Source organism: Lethenteron reissneri, chromosome 4 (genome assembly GCF_015708825.2).
Source record: "Lethenteron reissneri isolate LAM-NWPU_2019-01 chromosome 4, ASM1570882v1, whole genome shotgun sequence".
Taxonomy (NCBI): Eukaryota; Metazoa; Chordata; class Hyperoartia; order Petromyzontiformes; family Petromyzontidae; genus Lethenteron; species Lethenteron reissneri.
The window spans coordinates 9,779,381-9,798,628 of record NC_083782.1 but is presented as its reverse complement, the minus strand read 5'-3'; the positions used below and the strand labels follow the sequence as shown (position 1 = coordinate 9,798,628).

General features: G+C 52.4%; 1 protein-coding gene across 2 annotated transcripts; it reads right to left on the bottom strand.

Moving 5' to 3' along the window:
• Positions 1-398: 398 nt before the first annotated feature.
• Positions 399-19,248, bottom strand: LOC133350370 (cytochrome P450 4F3-like). Of its 2 annotated transcripts, none has more exons than XM_061564695.1 (14): positions 19,029-19,248; positions 17,481-17,641; positions 15,229-15,513; positions 13,783-13,924; positions 13,299-13,352; positions 11,235-11,362; positions 10,614-10,735; positions 9,444-9,690; positions 9,027-9,093; positions 8,089-8,218; positions 7,195-7,328; positions 5,623-5,687; positions 4,153-4,235; positions 399-3,017 (listed from the first exon to the last, which is right to left on the bottom strand). In XM_061564695.1, exons 3-14 carry the CDS (start codon positions 15,391-15,393, stop codon positions 2,825-2,827), a joined length of 1,530 nt encoding a protein of 509 aa, XP_061420679.1. In that variant the 5' UTR covers positions 15,394-15,513; positions 17,481-17,641; positions 19,029-19,248; the 3' UTR covers positions 399-2,824. The 2 variants fall into 2 exon arrangements, with proteins under 2 accessions (XP_061420679.1, XP_061420671.1); XM_061564687.1 differs by having other exon boundaries at positions 15,229-15,407; positions 19,029-19,247.

Here is a 19,248-nt window from a genome sequence, read left to right as displayed (position 1 = left end):
TGTCCTCCACCCCCCTCGCACCTTCGATTGGCACGGTTGGCTACGTACGGTGCAAAAGAAGTTCAACATAAGTACATTTATCGATCACAGGCCCGAGTCACATCTCTATCTGCGGTTCAATATTGTTTCAGAATGGACGTCTTCTGCAAACAAAACCGCGGTGGTGAGATGTTAATTCCCTCGCCTGGTATACAGGAGGTTTAGGTACGGTCCCGACCCGAACGGCCACGTTCTTTCCATAGATTTTCTCCGGGTCCTCCGGTTTTTCACCTCCACGTTTATAATCAACGTTTTGTTTAAGAGTATTTGAGGGCCCACGTGATATTTCACCTAAATCATGGCGTCGCACTCCGTGAATGTTCCTTGTAAGACAGAAAAAGCCAGTCACGCCATCGGGATACATTACCGTAACGCGTATTAGATTTTATTACATTTCATGAACATGGTCAACAATTGGATAATCCGGTTGGGTCACACATTCCCTCCCTCAAGTGCCCTGTAACTGTCGCCGTGTTCCGAAGGTCTTGGCCTCTGGTCGTGCTTTGTGACAGAACGGCTTCGCTCAGTGGGGCCTCATCAGCTGCGACAACAAAGATGTCACCTCAGACGGTTTATCCCGTATTCTTGTACAGGGAAACTGAGTTTTCATGTCCATGCGGCATACAGCCGCTTCAATACGGGGAACAACAATCAACCTGTGTGCATCCACATATCAAGCAAGCAGCAGCATCAGCATGCAAGAGCACAGACAGTAAGCATGATGAGTAGCATCAGTGACACCAATGATCAAAATTAATACACAACAGTTTTTGCTTAATAACATTGTGCCTATTTGTTTGTGTTTCTCCCTTGTGGTGATGGGACTTTGTAGGATGAACGTTGATATTTATAAGGGGGCACGGGGTGACCAATACGGTCTGAATTGGTCTGTGATAAGGTAGGGCACTGATAAGGGGTTCACAGGTATGCGACAAGGTCTCAGGTCTCCTTCACTAAATAAAGCGTGGCTCATGGCCGCGATTTAAATTACCTGCAGTCATCTTGCAGTCCTCTTTCAAGAATGTATTTATTTTAGGCTGACCCACGCTGCAGCTGCGTTCTGGACGCACGGTCACCGAATGATTTTGCCAAATGGTGCTACGGGGTTTGACGTCAATGAGGCCTGCAGATCATTTTAGTTCCTGGGACTGACGGCCCCCCCGGGTTGCAAGTTCCACTTTGCTCACCGTTACACCACGGCAACGTCCCTTGACTGCAAATAACAGATACATTCAGCAGTTTTTTTTCTTGCTGTAGTTGTCCCACCTGATGACGATTGCTTGTGTTGCGATTAAAACGACGTGATCTATTATTTTTCTACCTACGTGACTTTACCGAAAGAACCAAAGAGTATAGATACATAGGAGGAAATTACTGCCACTTCCACGAAGCTCGTGCTCCACCCTAAACAGCATTGCACTGCACAAACCACGGCAGTTGATGCGGACGATACCCGATGCACAAATGGTGAATGAAAAACTCCGGCAGCAGTGCGCGACTGTGGTCGTGCAGATCAGGCTGTACGCAGTATAAGGACGCATGGCCCAGATCCGCAAATATACAAAGGAGAGATCATCACAGCGATCTTACGCTCCCGCTGTCCCTGACGCGGTCGTCTGGGCTTGACCACCCTGAATGTGAAATTGTAGTTGTTGCCTTTGCAACTACGCCAGCAGCCGTGCGACAAGAAGAAGACTGCCACTTCTGGGTTGCTCTTCTTAACCGCAAAATATCTCTGGGAAAGAAGATCGATGCCGAGGAGTATCAACGTATAACAGGTAGTGGCAGTTGAGAGAATCTCTGCTAATCTAGAATCTCTGCTGTTTGAATAATAAGTACAGTGTTGTGTTTGTATATGTGTTTTGTATTGTGTTTATGTGCTGCATGTGTATTATGCGTTTACAGTTGTATATTTAGGGGGGTTAATGGGGGGCTAAATTCCCCCCAGCCCCACCAAGTAAAAAAAAAAAAATTCATTCAAATGTGTGTATGGTTCGCCCATGTATCCCCACACCATCATCAACAACAGCGCATCCAACCGGTCACAATCACCACCGACACCACAATAACCACCACTGACTACATCACGACGGACGACGGCACTATTGCGATGAACGTGCTGTCGCCATGAGGATGACCAACGTCAGGATGACGACGATAATCCAGCGACACCGAGACACGCGGGACTGCGGTGAAAAGCAGAGCACGGCACCTCCTGGAGGAGCCTAGCACCACGGAGCACCTCGCCAGGGGCCACAGAGCGTGCCGCATCTCCAGTGCCACCATCGTCATGAGCCCCGATACAGTGGTGACAGAACGTGACACCGGGGGAGGTTAATAAACTACAATAAATCTATAAACTATTTTTATTTGACCAGGTAAGGCTCTACTGAGCTGTGCAGCTCTTTTTTCAGAAGCGACCTGGCTATTGTCACAAACGGTAGCTCAACGAAGCGTGGAAACGTATAGCAGCCAAATACTCTAAACGCGTGATGTTGATTCTGAATGTGGAGGGAAAAACCGGCGGGCGGTGGTGGAGGATCCAAGGGGAGGGGTGTTGGTGGGGGGGCATTGTCCTCCACTCGAGACCTCAAATTGGTACATTATTGTTTTATGAAAATATTAACAGAGAAAATTTGTCATTTACTTGTTAACGTAGACTGAAATTTAAAAATAATTAACATTTCAGGATCGCCTGTCTCCCACGCTACCGTCTCCCCCCCCCCTCCCGGGGCGGTGTGTCGACCGACACCCAGGGTTGGTGGAGCGAGCTGCCCGCGGCCCCTCAGTGCCGGGGGGTGGAGGGAGAGTCGCCGATCGGCTCCACGGTGAGCCAGAGCCCCCCCTCGGCGCGCATCACCAGCTCGGGCAGGCGGCGCACAGCGCACGTCGTGTCCACGGCGATGCGGAAGCGCGCCAGCGTGAGCGCCAGCGCCACCTTCATCTCGGCCATCGCGAACCGCTGCCCGATACAGTTCCTGTTCAAAGACACGAAGATCCAAGATCCCCCACCAGGCCCCACTAACATACCGTCCCCGCCGTGGAGCGGGAATCGAACCCGGGCCGCCGGGTTCGTAGTGCAGCGCGCTCGGCAACTCGCCATCGCCCCCCCAAAGACAAAGATCCCCCGTGTAGCCTTAACGGACTGTCGGGGCAAGCGCCGTGAGCGAGTGGCGCCTATCGAGGCCGGCACTGGCACACGAGGGGGTGGGTGGGCAGCACCACGCCCGGCCGCCTTTGTCTCCCCAGTGGCGATGTTTACACGTCAGGACCGGTTGAGGTGATCATGTGATCATCACGGGTGTTGACCATGAATGGGAATCGAACTCGGGTCGCTGGGTTCGTGGCACAGCGCGTCAACCGCTCCGCTACCGTTTCCCAGTTCCTATCCGCTTGCTCGTACGCGCATCGCGGCGCTACGTTTGGAACTGGTTGCCATTATTATAGCGCAGCGGTTCTCAGAGTGCGATCCGCGGTATCGCCCAGGGGTCAGCGACGCTCCTCCGGGAGTCCGCGGGGGCTGTGATGCAAACGCAGCTTGATCCGGAAATAATTCATGTTTTACTTTTAATATTTAATTTAAAAAATGGAATTAGGTAAATTACCCTGATGAAACTACCCTAAGATCTAAATGCCCACCCACCCACCCCCCCCCCCCAAATAAATACGTTTTTGCTGCTTAAAAAAAAAGACTTTTTATGTTCCTGTAATAGGAATAATTTAGTTTAACATGTATTAGGCTTTCACAACCAATATCATCCATAATAGAGTTTTTTTTTTGTTAGATCGCATGAATCTAAATGTATCCTTAAACCTGCCACCACCCGACATAGCCAATTAGTAAGGTTTGTGACATAAACAGAACGTGCCAATTCGTGACAAGTACAGCACACCGGTGTGTTCGAGAGACAATCCACTCAACATTTACAATCTGAGCACGACGTTTCGCCAGTAATTCCAACTAGCTTCATCAGGCGGATGATTCTAGTTGTAATTACAACTAGTATCATCACAAATCTGGCCGTCCGCCTGATGATGCTAGTTGTAATTACTGGCGAAACGTTGCCAGCGATCCGCCAACCCAACCTTGCTCGTGATGGGAGCGATGTTTACCGGGGTCCAGCGGAGAACGGGATGAAGGCGTGAGGGGAGATCTTGTCCACCTTGTCGGGGCTGAACCGCTCAGGGTCGTACACCTGGAATGGGACGTGGCGCAGAAAACTGTTAAACTAAACAATTTTTGTTATTTTATTTTACCAGGTAATGTCCCACTGGGCTGTGTAGCTCTTTTTCAGAAGCGAGCTGGCCACAAATGATGGCTCAACAAAGTGGCTTATCACGTGGAAACCGAAAGCAGCAGCCAAATAGTCAAAACGCGTGATGTCGATTCTAAATGTGGAGGGAAAAAACGGAAGAACCTGGTGAAAAATCCACACGACCACGGAGGGAGAGACACGCAAACTCCAAATATACAGCAGCAGGCGTCAGGGTGGAGATCAAACCTGTATACCAGGCGATGTAGTTAACATCCTGCCCATCATCGCTCGCTTCTCCACAATCACGAGGCCCACGAGGCACCCAGAACGTGCCCAAACCTCTCAGGATCGCAGACGCTACGCGGGGTGCCACGGTGGCGAGATGTTCACGACCTCACCTGGGCTACAGGACGTTGTGGGTTCAATCTCGAACCCTGACGCTTGTCGTATATTTGCACGTTGCTTTCTTTGTGGTCGCGTTAATTTTTCTCCGGGTCCTCCGGTTTTTCCCTCCGCATTTAGAATCAGCATCACGCATGTTTACTATTTGGCTGCGATACATTTCAACGCGATAAGCCACTACATTGGGCTATAATTTGTGATAGCCAGGTCGCTTATGAAAAAGAGCGATATAGTTCAGGGGGGCATTACCTGGTAAAATAAAAATAGTTAAGTTTTATATAAACAGGTGTTGTAGACTACTGTAGAGCTATATGTTTCATTACACAAAAATTCATTGTTGTACTGCACTACCCTCCGTTGTCTGTGTTCCCCGACGTTACCAACCCATACTGACCGGCGTGGTGACGAGTGGTCAAAATAAGCCCCGTGGCCCGTGTGGTGTTAGGAGGCCGTCATCCAGCAGTGGATTGACAAAACGGTGGCATGTGCACCTAATGACGATGTGCAGTGCGTACCAAAGGGCTTAATCAAAGTCCACAATGCCGACAATTGTGCGTGGCGTAGAGCCGCCTCGTTGCAGCATAGCGTTTTCATTGGCTGTCAAACCGCAGCGTCACAAACAGCGTCGCCCAAAGCCACGTGGAGGCGCTGCAGAGTGTCACAAACAACATGGCTGACGTGGACGTGTCTTTCGAGCAGAGGGCTGCGATTGGATCTCGTGGTGGAAGGTGTCAGGTCAGCCGAGATGGCGGCAGAAAGCGTGTCGCCCATCCCCCCGCACCTCGGATGAGCGCGGTTGGCTAGGGTACGGTGCGAAAGAAGTTCAACGTACACGCGTACAGATGCGGTGGTACCGCTCGAGCTACAGAGGCATCGCTGCTTAGTCCGGGAGTGGCGGCTGCGGCATCACAGCCGAATCCCCTACCTCTGGGTCCGGCCACACCAGGGGGTTGTGGTGGGTGCCGAACACCGAGATGATCACCGTGTTGCCTGGAACGGCACAGTGGAACGCAACGTCACCAACCCGAACATCCACAACTCACCGGATTACAGCCGTGCATCGTCGTCGTCGTCATCATCAACTCAGAAGTCATCACGGCCAATGCTGTTTATGCCACCACATCTCACCATCACGCCATTCCTCACACAGATGAGGGCTTTCACGTGTCCATCAAGATCTGTCCTTGCATCTCCATCTCACTTGAGATCTCCTACTTGCTATGCTGTGGATACATCCTCTCTGCCTGCCAGCCAAACTGCTTACAGCCTGGGTTCGAGTCCAAGCAGCCGCCTGTGAACAAACCGGGTTCTCAGGGAGGTGACGGGTTTCGGGTCGGTTACCGGTGAATGCGCAAACAGCTTCGTCGTAAATATATTTTTTAAAATCGCTAAATAAATCCGCCAATAAAAACGTTGAGTTTGACTGGCATGTGACAAGAAATATCTCTACATCAGAGTGGGGGGTGAGGGGGGGGACAAGGGGTCATTTGTCATTACCCGACTGGGATCACACTGATATCACTGTGATCACTGATATCACTGTGATCACTGATATCACTTATATCACTGTGATCACTGATCTCGGTGATATCACTGATCTCGGGATCACCGGGATCCCTGGAATCACTGAGATCACTGGGATCAGTAGGATAATTGAGATCACTGAGATCACACACAGAACAGCAATCACCGCCCCCTACTGGCAGACTACTACCCCAGGTCACTCTTGCAAATGAAGACTTATCCTGGCCTCTTCGAGTTCCCAAGCTGGTTAAACAAAATCAACGTGAGACTCGATAAACATGCTACACTTACATTGAAGCACCTCTGTAACATCCACGACCGTTCTCTAAGACGGGGCGAGAGTACACAGTGCCCTGCGCACGTTCCAAACCGGTGGCATTATTCGGGTTCTTTAGCACGCGACTCTGAGAGAAGAAACATTTTGAATAAAATTTGCTGAAAAAAAATGGGAAATAAATAAACTGTGACGGTCACCCAAGCGCCACGACATCACGGTGGCGAGGCGATGTCAACTACCTCGCCTGGTCTGCAGAAGGTCGTGGGTCCAATTCCGACCCTGACGCCTGCTGTATATTTGGAGTTTGGGTGTCTCTCTCCCCGTGATTTTTCTCCGGGTCCTCTGGTTTTTTCCCTCCACGTTCAGAATCAACATCACGCGTTTAGAGTATTTGGCTACTGCGATACATTTACACATGAAGAGCCACTTCGCTGAGCTTTCATTTGTAATAGCCAGGCCGCTTCAGAGAAAACGGCTACATAGCAGCTCAGTGAGCCTTAACCAGGTAAAATAAAACTAGTGAGTTCGTTAGTGTGGCTACTAGAGAAGAGCTGTTTGCATTTCGCGCGGCGTTTTCATTCCTATGGCAAGCTGTACGTACAGTATGTGGAATGTTTTTTGCACCGTACGTAACCAACCGCTTTAATCGGAGATGCGGGGGGAATGACGCCGCTGCCGGCTACCAAAAGCGGTCACCTTTGGGGATGACGCGTCCGTCCGTGAGCGTCACGTCCTGGGTGCAGGCACGCGCCACCGCCGTCACGGGCGGGTGCAGCCGCAGGCTCTCCTTGAGGCACATGGTGAGGTAGGGCAGCTGGGAGAGGTCATCCCTGTCAGGCGGGGGGTGGCGTGAAGATTTTGAGTGTGCGGTGTGCATGGAGTGTGCGGTGTGTATGGAATGTGCGCTGTTCTCTCTCCCCAGATGGTGCATCTGCCAGTTATCTCGGTCAACTCATAGCACCTCTGTGCCATTACCTCCTGCACCCAGCCTGGCACAGCAGTTAACCCACAACAACAACGCTCTGTTCCGTGACCGACCGTACTGAGCCTGGCACAGCAGTTAACCACGGTGGCTAGGAGATGTTATCTTCCTGGCATAGTATACAGGAGGTCTTGGGTTTTATCCCGACCCTGACACTTAGAGTTTGCGTGTCTCTCCCGCAAGGGTCACGTGGATTCTTTTTTTTATCCTCCGGGGTCCTCTGGATTTTTCCCTCCACATGAGAAACGTGCGTTTAAGAGTATTTGGCTGCTATAAATGTTCCACGTGATAAGCCGCTTCGTTGAGCTGTAACTTGTGAATGGCAGGTCGCTTCTGAAAAAGAGATACGTCGCTCAGTGGGGCCTGATCTGGTTAAACCATTTTTTTTGTTTAAATAGTGTATGCAGAGAATCGCCAAAATCAGAAGCAACATCAGGAGAACAATCCATCACCATTTACGTGATGACCATCATAGGAGCAGCAGATAAAACAGCAACATCAACACCAACAGACACAACACGATCAGAATCATCGTTGTTAGCACCAGTATGGGGGGTGGGGGGGGGGGGAGTGGTGGTTGGAGTGGGGGGGTGGTGGGGGGAACCGACCACTCGAGGCCTCCTCCATTCTTGGCCTGCAGGAGCTGCGTGACCTCCTGGCGACAGCGCTGCTGGTACTCGGGATGGCGCGCCAGGTTGTACAGCGCCCAGCTGATGCCACTCGCCGTGGTGTCGTGGCCTAGACATGAACACGGTGCGCACGACAACAACAACAACGGTACTAACAAAGACAAAGCTCCCCCGTATAGCCTTAACAGACGGTTGGGGCAAGTGCTGCTAGCGAGGTTGGCACGGCGCACGAGAGAGTGGGTGGCCAACACCACGACCGGCCGTCTTTGTCTCCCCAGTGGCGATGTTTACACACCTCACCGGGTACTCATTTGAGGCTGAGTCGACCTAGGGGAGGCCCATAACCTGTTCAGATAATCGTCGCTGGTGTTGGCCATGAACGGGAATCGAACTCGGGATGCTGGGCTTGTAGCGGAGCGCGCTAAACGCGACACTACCGCTAAATGCACACATGAACACATGTGTGCACACGCACACACAGAAGGTTGAGATGACTTCTGTTCGTGAGCACCTGTCAAGCCTGGCACAGCACACAACAGGCGGTGGTGTTGCCAACACCACAAATGCCCGGCTGTCTTTGTTTCACACTGAGGTTACAGGAGGTCGTGGGTTCAATCCCGACCCTGATGCCTGTTGTAAATTTGGAGTTTGCGTGTCTCTTTCTCTCCCCGTGGTCGCGTAGATTTTTCTCCGGGTCCTCCGGTTTTTCCCTCCACATTTAGAATCAACATCACGCGTTTAGAGTATTTGTCTGTTATAAATGTCCACGTGATGATAAGCCACTTCGTTGAGCAATAATTTCTGGTAGCCAGGTCACTTCTGAAAAAGAGCTACACAGCCCAGCGTGCCTTACCCGTTAAAATGAAAAGTTTAGTTTAGTTAGTTTCGTTTCGAAGGCTGTGGTGTCCTGTGCTCACCCTCAAACATGAATGTGTCAACCTCAGCCTGAATGTCATCATCCGACATTCCCTTTCCATCTTCATCCTGAAAGAAAACCATCACCATCATAACCATCATCACCAACGTAATCATTCTTCTTTTAAAATCGTACGGCACATTGCGGAGAAGCCGCTGAACTTTTTGATTTACAGCAAATGTTATAAATCAACGTCAGGGTTTCTTTAGCCATTCAACTACATTTACTGTGAGATGCATTGCATTGTTGATGTCGTCTCGGGACCCAGAGCCACACAGAGACTTACAGAGAGACGCAGAGACCACAGTCACCACCACCACTGCTGCCACCGCTACCGCCACCATCGCCGCGACCACCACCACTGCTACCACCGCCACGGGGGACTCAAACAACGCTCCGCGTGGTGCCGCCCGCCCACCCTGGCCAGCAGGACGATGTCGATGAAGTCCGGGAACTTCCCCGGCCGGCCGCCCTGGCTGAGCGCGGTGCGGCGTCTGCGCACGGCGCCCAGGGAGTAGTCGTGCACCAGGGCGCAGAGGTGACGCGCGCGGCGCCCATTGGCCGACAGCCAGTAGATCGCGTCGGGGTAGTGCAGGAAGTTGAACTCGCGCTTGATCACGAGCTTACTCAGCTCGTAGACGGCGCCGATGTAGCGGCTCGACTCCCTGCACAGGGACGGAGCGGCACTCAGATGCTGGAATGCGCGGACCGGTCGCACCCTCCCCCCACCCACCCACCACCCACCCACCGCCCCCTCCCCCCCACCAAACGCCCACCCACTACCCACGGCCCACCGCCCACGTTGAGCTCACGCGACTTGACTTTGCCGGCTGAACACGACCGCTGTGTCCACGCCTGAGCGACCTTCAGTTGCCCAGGCAGGAGGCCCTCATGTCCACAAGCTATTACACCGACTGGCCAGATCGCCACGAGGCCTCGTCCAAATATCCATCGTGAATCGTAACATCGCACCGGCTGCGAAAGCCGACGCGTCGAGCTCACGTGAGCACCGTTGCTCTTGTAAACGGGCGAGGAGCTCGGGCACCATGCATGGGGGTCGAAGGCCGAACACTCGAGGACAAGTTGGTAACCAGGGGAGAGGTTAACGCATGGCGAGAGAAAATAGTTTTTACGGCACGATAACGCGCGCGGGTCCTTTGTGATAAGATAGGGTGTTTAGCCGTATCTTGCTTGCATCTCCAGCGAGATAAAGCATGCTCCGAGCCACAGTGCGTTGCTGTTGCTGCTGCACCGTCATCGCGCTAGCTGTAAACCACGCGCTGTATTAGCGACGGTTTGCTCGTTCAAGGAGTTCGCCTCGTCATTTACGTCACCCACGCTCTGCTCATTTCCATTCCACCATTGCGGTTTCTCCGTTTCACGACTGGACTTGCTCACTTCACGCGAGCCCGAATTCTGGCGTCAAAGCGGGGAATCGAACCAAGGGGTTTCTCGCTGCGAGGCGCTGCGTCACCATTATACCACACAGAAACTCTTTAGTTTCCTGTGAATTTTGTAACGGTCTCTGTGTTGCGTAACTCGAGGGAGGGAGGGAGGGGGGGAGGAAGAGGGGGAGGGAGGGGCTCACTGCTGGCAGATGTTGTCCTGGCCGAAGGTGCACTTGAGGAGGCTGTCGAGCGTCATGAGGCTCACCGACTCGAACACGTTCACCGAACTCTTGCCGCTCCGCAGCATCTCCGTCCAGCCGGCCTGTCGTCGAGACACGACACGGCAACGTCCTCGACGGAACCGGACGCTCGGATTGTACGAGTCCCGTCCACTCCGCCGGAGGCCAAACCACGGCAGTCCGCTATTAACATTCACGCGGTCTCTAGGCTAGCGGCCGGTCTCAATTGGGCCCTCCACTCAATGCGACACTGACAGAGCCCATCCGCTCCATCTGGAACTGAGTTGGGACATTGTCCTCGGCTCGGTGTGAGCGACATCGAGACGGAGCCAGCGCCTCCACTCCACTTGGGAGAGATGAGGCGGAGCACCGCTCTCCCCACACCGCCGGGACACCGACCGCTCGCTTAAAGGTCGCGACTTCGACCTCGTGCTGCACTCAGTGGACACGGGGAGAGGGTGTCCTCCACTGCACATCGCCCTTTCCTCCCTCCCTACCCCGCCCCTCTCTCTCTCCCTCCGCCCCTCCCCCCCTCCCTCCTCCATCCCCCTCCCTCCTCCATCCCCCTCCTCCCTCCCTCACATGCATGGCGGAGATGCTCTGGTCGAACACGGAGACGTAGGGCTGCAGGATGCTGAAGTGGAACGCCGGCGTGAGGAGGTGGCGTTGGCGTGACCAGCGCTGACCGCGGCTCAACAGCAGCCCATCCCCTGTGGATGCACACAGGGGGGTGGCAGAGGCAAAGGTCCCCCGCGTAGCTGCACAGACGGATCGGGGCAAGTGCGAGTAATACTGTGAGCGAGCGCGGCATGCGAGACCGCTATGTGGCAGACCTCTGCTCCTCGGCGCCGATGTTTGTGCACGGCGCGAATCGTTCAAGGCCGAGTCGACCAGGGGAATGCTCAGAAACAGCTCGGATGTCACGTGTGCTGTTAGCGAGCACCTATTCAGGCTCGCACACGAGTGCTGATGTGACCACACCACATCTAGGTATTCGTCTGCTCAGTGCTGGTGTCTAACACACGACAGAAAGTACTCATTTAAGGCTGAGTCAACCTAAGCGAGGCCCGGGACAAAAACTGATGCTATTTGTCACTTAATTTTGTGCCATATTCGAGAATCAAACTCAGGTTCACGGGTTTGTAGCGCAGTGCACTCACCACTGCACGACCTACCACCATATATAAAACCATACACGAGACAACGATCCTGCGGCCGTCTGGAACGCTCTTCTACAGGGGTGGTACAGATGTCTTGTGAACCCCCCCATTTAATTCTCTAAAATGTAACATTTTTTTAAGTAAGGTTTATTTAAAACAGAAATTAATGTGTAAAGTTAAAAAAACTAGGGGTCAATGAATTGGGGGTCACAAGCCATCTTGACCACCCTGTAGATTAAAAAAAATATTTTTAGAACTGCTTTTTGTGTTGAGTGTTGTTGTCCTTCCCCTGCACCAACGATTAGTGCGGTCGGTCACATACTGTGCAAAAGAAGTTCAACGTAAATACATACAAAGCCAAGTCAATTCCACTCCTTCAAATATCCGAGAGCGGATATTGCTGATCACATGAGGAAGCAGGCAACAGGATTGCACAAGCAATGGCAGACCTTGTAAAATATGTCAAAGTGAGGCGACAACGCGAGCACTGTACCTCCGATTAGCGTGGTTGGCTACGTAAGGTGCGAAAGAAGTTCAACGTAGTTACTTTGATACTTGCGTTGCGTTTGTGCTGTTCGCCTAATGGCGTTCTCTAGTCTGACACTGGTGAAACTAGGCCATAAACAAGGCCGCTGTCTCTGGTGTAGGCCAATCGGTTTCCAAGACAACGCATGCATTATAAGAGCGCGTTTGTTGCTTGTTCACTACAAGCACTGTGTGTGGTTAATGCAAATTTGATGCCTTGCAATAGTTATCTATTTGGTGTTTGAACATCTTACCACCTCCACTTTTTATTTCCCCAAAGGGTGAAGCCCATTCTTACTGGCAAAAAATGTCCCATAGATACACTGTACAAAAAATGGCCACAAAGACAAATCTCCCGTGTAGCCTGAACAGACTGTTGGGGCAAGTGCTGTTAGCAAGCACCTACACGCGCACACAATGAGACGCGCACACAATCACGTACACAAACACACGTACACAAACACGCGTACACAAACACGTGCGTGCACGCAGACACTCAAAAGAGATTGCCCGTATGACCACGAAGACTGTTGGCCATGAAGGCCGTCGGGGGGGCACCGACGAAGGGTGACAAGGCCCCAGTCTCCCCAAGCGGCTTCACGTCGACCGCACCAACAGAGGGGCTTCATTGAGACCGGAGGTCGCAGTTCAACCACCGCAGACCTGGCAGCCTACGCCAACTTTTAAGCGGAACCCCATTTGCCAAAACTGCTTCATCGGACACATTCCTTTGTGCGTGCGGTTTCGTGTTATCAGGATTCAGTGCTGACAACGCCGCGATGATAACGGCGGACGGACGGCGTGCGGCATGCTCGGTTTAACGAGGGGGCTGCGTGAGGTCGTGCGGCCCTGTGGGTGGTGGCGAGTTGTCACGGTGGGGGTCGGTGGGTCGGGGGTTGAACCGCGAGAGTCCAGAGCGAGGGGGGGGGGTGGGGTTGTCGCCACGCGGTAGCAAACTCACCGAGCCACGGTCGCAGCAGCCGGTAGAAAAAGTCGTCCTTCTCGGCGATGCTCGCTGCTCACGGCGAGGAGGAGGTGGTGGCGGCGGTGGGGGAAGAGGGGCCAGAGCACACAGAGAGAGCACACACAGAGAGAGACGGCGAGAAGATGCACGTTGAGCATCGTACACGCAGGTGACTCGTCTCCCCCCAGTGATGGTGTTTTACACACCACAAAATACTAATTTAAGGCCGAGTCAACCCAAGGGAGGGCCAGGCCGAATTTTGTTACTAGATGAGATTCCTGGCAATAGTGTAGAGGAGATCAGCAAGGTATTGTCTTTAAAATTGGACATTTTTTTGCTCGCATCAAAGTATGAAAAATACAGGAATGTTTTACCCGCGACACGTCACCGCGACACCACGTCACCGCGTCAACGCATCACCGCGCCGAGGAGCGCAATGCGGCGATCCCTCGAAGTTCAAAGACCCCCCCCCCCCCCCCACCTGAGGCCATGAGCACAGACTTGACGTAGTCGGGGTGGTAGAGGCGGATAAAGGGAAAGGGCCCGAACCACGTGAGGTTGGACACCTTGAAGCGACGCACGATCTCGCACACGGTCCGCAGGCCCTCCTCCGTGTTCCGGATCTGGGCGAGGGGACACGCACGGACTCCGTGAGCGCTCTCCGAGTGTGCACGGTCCGTGCGCTTGATTCAAGAATCAGAATCTTTATTTTGGGCTGCAGGAGGAGGAGGGGGAATCGCGATGAGCTCTGTGGAAGCTCTTTTTTCACAGACGTCTGGTACGAGCCATGGGGTCAGCGAGAAATACCCCAAAAAACGACATGATGCAAAATTAAGAAAAAAGGGCAAGTCACTGAACAGAATAATTTATTAATTAACAAAATATATAAGGACGGATTTATGAAGCTTGGGCAAGGGGGCATAAACAGGAACAAAGCAGTCCCTGTTTCCACAGAGCGAGTCTCTCATGGGGTATTTAGACAACAGATTAACAGCCAATCTCTCAATTGCATCAGAAGACAGCAGATAGACCAATGTCTGTTCTCCGATAGGGTCTCGTTACAATCCACGGTCAGACTGGTCTCTGATAGTTATCTGCTATTCCTATATATTTCTTTTTTAATCAGCTAAGACCCACTGAGCTGCGTAGCCGTTTTTCAGAAGCGACGCGGCCATAAATGATAGCTCAACGAAGTGGCTTATCGTCATCGCGTGGAGATTCATAGCGGCTCAAATTCTCTATTTGGGGTCTCTCGCGAGCTCGGAGCTGGCACCACGCGGTGGGGATCGGTTCACTGTGGAATGTCTTGGTTGCAACGAAATGGACGATAGTCAAACTGCATCTTTAAAGAATAACTAAGGGGGGGAGAGAACTAGACGCAGTTTATTCTATCACCTATCTTAGTTTATTTAAGTAAGTGTGTGTTGTTGTTATCTGCTGTGTACACGGTCACTCTGAGTGTAATGCGGCTCTAACGGCGAATACCGGCGACGATTATCTGAACCGGTTCTGGGCTAGGTCGACTCAGCCTCAAATGAGTACTTGGTGCGGTGTCAGCATCTCCACTGGGGAGACAAAGGCGGCCGAGCGTGCTGCTGGCCACCCACCCTCTTGTGCGCTGTTTCGCCCTTATTAGATTGCAACTTGCTAACAGCACTTGCCCCTACAGTCTGTGAAGGCTACACGGGGGATCTTTCATCTTTATCTTTGTGTGTGTGTGCGTGTGTATGTGCGTTCGTGCACGTGTATGCGTGTGTGCGTGTGTGTGTGCGTGTGTGCGTGCGTGTGTGCGTGCGTGTGTGTGCGTGTGCGTGCGTGTGTGTGCGTGCGTGTATGCGTGCGTGTGTGTGTGCGTGTGTGTGTGTGTGTGCGTGCGTGTGCGTGCGTGCGCGTGCGTGCGTGCGTGTGTGCCCGGGCGAGGCCGCACGATGCCGAAGTGGCCCAGCAGCCAGCTGCGGCGTGGCGGCTCGGGGAAGCAGGCGAGGCGTTGCGCGTTGAGGCGGTACGCGAGCACGGCCCGCGCGGCGCGGGCGGCCCCCAGCAGCGCCACGGACAGCAGCACCAGCAGCAGCGCCAGCAGCACCGGAGCCATCCTGAGCGCAGACTCTGGGGCGGCAACGGACGGACGATCGGACGGCGCTCGCGCCGGGCTGGGTGCGCCTTGTGCGCACAAGCGAGGTGCAGGAGGTGAACCGCACGACGAGGCAGCTGCCTGCCGAGTAGCGCGTGCAGTGCACACAGCACACACATAGCACACTCAGCACACACACAATACACATAGCGCACACACACAGTACACACACAGTACACACAAAGCTTTGTCCCACGTCCGACTGCATAGCTGCGCGTAGAGAGAATTCAAACCGCGGAGCGGAGCGATTTTTTTTAGTGTAAATAGGTAAAGCCGCATATACAGCGCAGGATCGCACAGAGCGAAACGGCGGCGTAGAGCAAGGGGGATTCCGAGCGTGACTCCGCGAGCCGAACGAAAAGCCGTTTGATAACGGGAGAGCAGCAGAGCAAACCAACGCAGACACCGGAGTGGTGGCGGACTTTAAGGACGCTACGACGTTGATAAAAAACGTAAGCCGCTGAAAGAGAAAATGTGAGGAGTCTCACGGCAGGGAGCAAAGGACGCGAAGACGGGCGGCCACGCTTGGAATTGCCGTGTCCCCTCCCAGCCCTGGCTACTCACGAACTTGCCATCCGCGGTTTTGGCTATCCGAGAATCACATCTGGAACCTCTACATGACTACTGGTCATCGAGAGAGAGAGGGGGGGGAGAAAGAAAGTGATGAGATAAAGTGACGAGAGGGAATGTGATCCGAGAAAGTGATTAGATGAAGTGATGAGAGAAAAAGGAATGAGATAAAGTGATGAGATAAAGTTTCATGAGATAAATAGAGAGATAGAGAGAACTTCTCCGACGGTAATAAGTTAAAGAGAAAGGTTTTTCGTAGGCCAATATCATTATCCACTTAAATGTGTGGATCATTTCAAGAGCATCTCCGGAACGTTTCCCTGGCGAATAACGAGGGAACGCTGTGAACACGCCGAGAGGCAGGGGGAAGAACGCAGGGGTTGAGAGAGCGACAGGCGAGACACTGGGCAGAGTGTGAAGAGTGGGTGGGCTCGGGGACACGACGCTAGGAGATGGGCTGATGGCCATCGGTCGAGAGCGATGATTGAAGACGATGATGATGGTGTGGCAGCCGATGCCCGAGACGGAGCGATGACATTGAGCTCGCGCGCGCAAAACGGAGCTTGAGCCGTCGCTTTGCGAGACCGCGGAGGGATGGCGATGAACTGGAGACGTCTCATTCAGCAGCGGGTAGATCACAGCTGATGACAATGACGACGGCGATGACGACGATGACTTGTTATAATCACAAGAAATCGCGACGGTGTCAAACGCATGCACGCGCGCCGGTTCAAGCACTTTCAACAGTGGCCCAGAGTGACCCTACCCTCGTGCAAATACCCAGTTTGGCATTTACTCAAGAAACTTGCAAGACAAGCAACGGCCACCACAAACGTCACGATTCTGACCGTTTTTTTTTTTTACGGCAGTCGCTCAAGCCATTTACTCCGATGTATAATATACTCTTATATAAGCGCACAACTTTATCTATGATGAACACTGCACTTTCCGTCGTTTTCATGTAGGGGGCGCTGCAAACCTACGCGCCCCCTGCATGAACGACGGAGGCGCAGGGACAGACGTTCGATTACGTTGGAATCAATCTACAGACGGCGGTCTTCTCGCACGGCCAGCTCTGTCGCCTTATCTCGATCCCGCAATCCCAAACGGGTGAAAGTCCGTATCGAAACGGACCCCCAGCAAGGCCATCGACTTAACGACGAGAGAAAATTCACACAAAATGTTTTGAATTAAGTCTTCCAGATGTAAAATATAAGCTTTTAATGAAGAAATAAAATAATCTAATTCAAAACATAATAAAATTCAAAGATGTTTCATTTTAAAACTTCAAAACGGAGCATCGGGTGCTTGCGTGAATGCGTCGTTCGTGTGCAAATTTTTTCGTGACTTTCCTGGTCGAAATCCGAAGGCCGTAAATGCTTGTGAGGTGCGCCGCAACCCTAACCCAGGTGCCCCTGAACAACCCCTAGTATAATACATGCGTACGCGACAATTCAACGGGCGATGTTTTTACCCACCGCTTTTTGGCGTCCTCGAGTTGACCGATTTGCAAAAGGCCTCCGCTGCAGTTGGACCCGGCTGCCCCCGGTTGCAAGTCACGGCGGTGAACTTGAACCTTTGCTCAGTGTTGATCCAGTTATTAACAGGGCGGAGAAAGCCCGCGTCCTGCCAGTTGACACTGCAAGCGCAAGGGGAAGAGAGATGAGACGGCGATGCATTTTACACTCTCCCTTCATTGCAATGCTATTCCAAATTGCACGTAATAATAATCATTGTCAAGCGCTAAATAATAGCGCGATCACAGCGTCACAAAACAAAACACGGCACGTCGTGCCAATGACAGGCCCGCGCAATGGGAGCAATGAGTTTATGATTAACTCTTTAAAGAATTTTTTTTCATTCAGATTTCAGAAAGGGAATTATAACACAATTATTATAATAATAGGAGCGCAATATGCTGGCGTTGTGTCATGAGATCAACGATGATTAAATTCCAAACTTAGCTGCCGTCTGAGAATTCAACACACTCGTCAACAATACATTGGCAACGTTTCGGGCAATGGCCCTTCTCCATAGGAAACGGAGAGGCTGGAGAATGGCTCTGGAAAGATGTCACGGAACGAAAGATGATGTCACACAACGAAAGATGATGTCACGGAACAAAGCACTCATGAAGTCACTTGAAGGCACTTCTCCACAATCAGACACGGCGGTGGCGGTGGTGGCAAGTTTCCCGCATGACCTGCAACTGAGTGTGCGTCAGTCACATGCAAGTCCATCCTAAATGTTAATTCTCGGGACTGGGGATATGCCTCCGTGTTAAAAAGTGAACTTTTTTTTGTTGCAAAAAAATATTTTCGCCCCCTCCTCCAATTGTATACCCATTGTGCTATCGATTCAGGTTATGAGATGAAGAATCCATTCGGATCTCGTGCAGCTGTTGTTGTTGGTGGAGAGCCGCCCACGGAAGTGGATGTCGTGGAGGTACCTCTGAGATGCCGTAAAGTGATCGCCGGGTCCACGAGGTAGAGGGCGGCACTTTCTCACGCAGAGTAACGTTCGTCGCGTGACAGTCAAACCGATATGTTAAATTCTGAGGAGCTGGAATTTTGTGAAGTGCAGAGCCAAATTAGAATGTGACTTTTTTCATGCATCTTTCGCAGTCACGGAAGGAAACCCATAAACTTGCTACGCTGGAATATATTGTATGTTCATCATGGGTGGCTGCAAAAACTGTGCACCCAATACATCAATCCCGACCCAATACATCAATCCCGACACAATATTGGCCGACCCACCCCAGCCACTACAGCCACCACAAGTCACCCCAGCGAACCAAGGCAATTGTATTTCACATTTGCAGGAAACCGCGGTGAGTCGCTCCCAGTTCACCCATCAGTACAGTACATTGTGCAATGCACGCACTTATACCGTAAATATATTTAACCATCAGCTTCTGTAACAAAAAAAAACGTCAAAAAATCCGGCATGCGAGTTTCGTTCTACACGGAATTAAGAAGAAAAACACCATCACAAAGAAAGAAGTGTAAATGGACACACATTACCTATCGCGAACACAGCGTGGCAGGCTCTGTGCAGGTGCGACCGCTTGCTCCTCGCCTCGCGCGTGCCGAGTGCCCGCACCGGGCAGCTTGCGGGCTGCTGATGAGCGGCGAGAGCGCGAAACCCGCCGGGCCCCGGGTCTGAGTGGAGGAGCGGGGATGGCGCGCGGGGCGAAGCTGCGAGTGACGGCACCTGCGGTGAGGTCGCCGTGGACGCCACGCG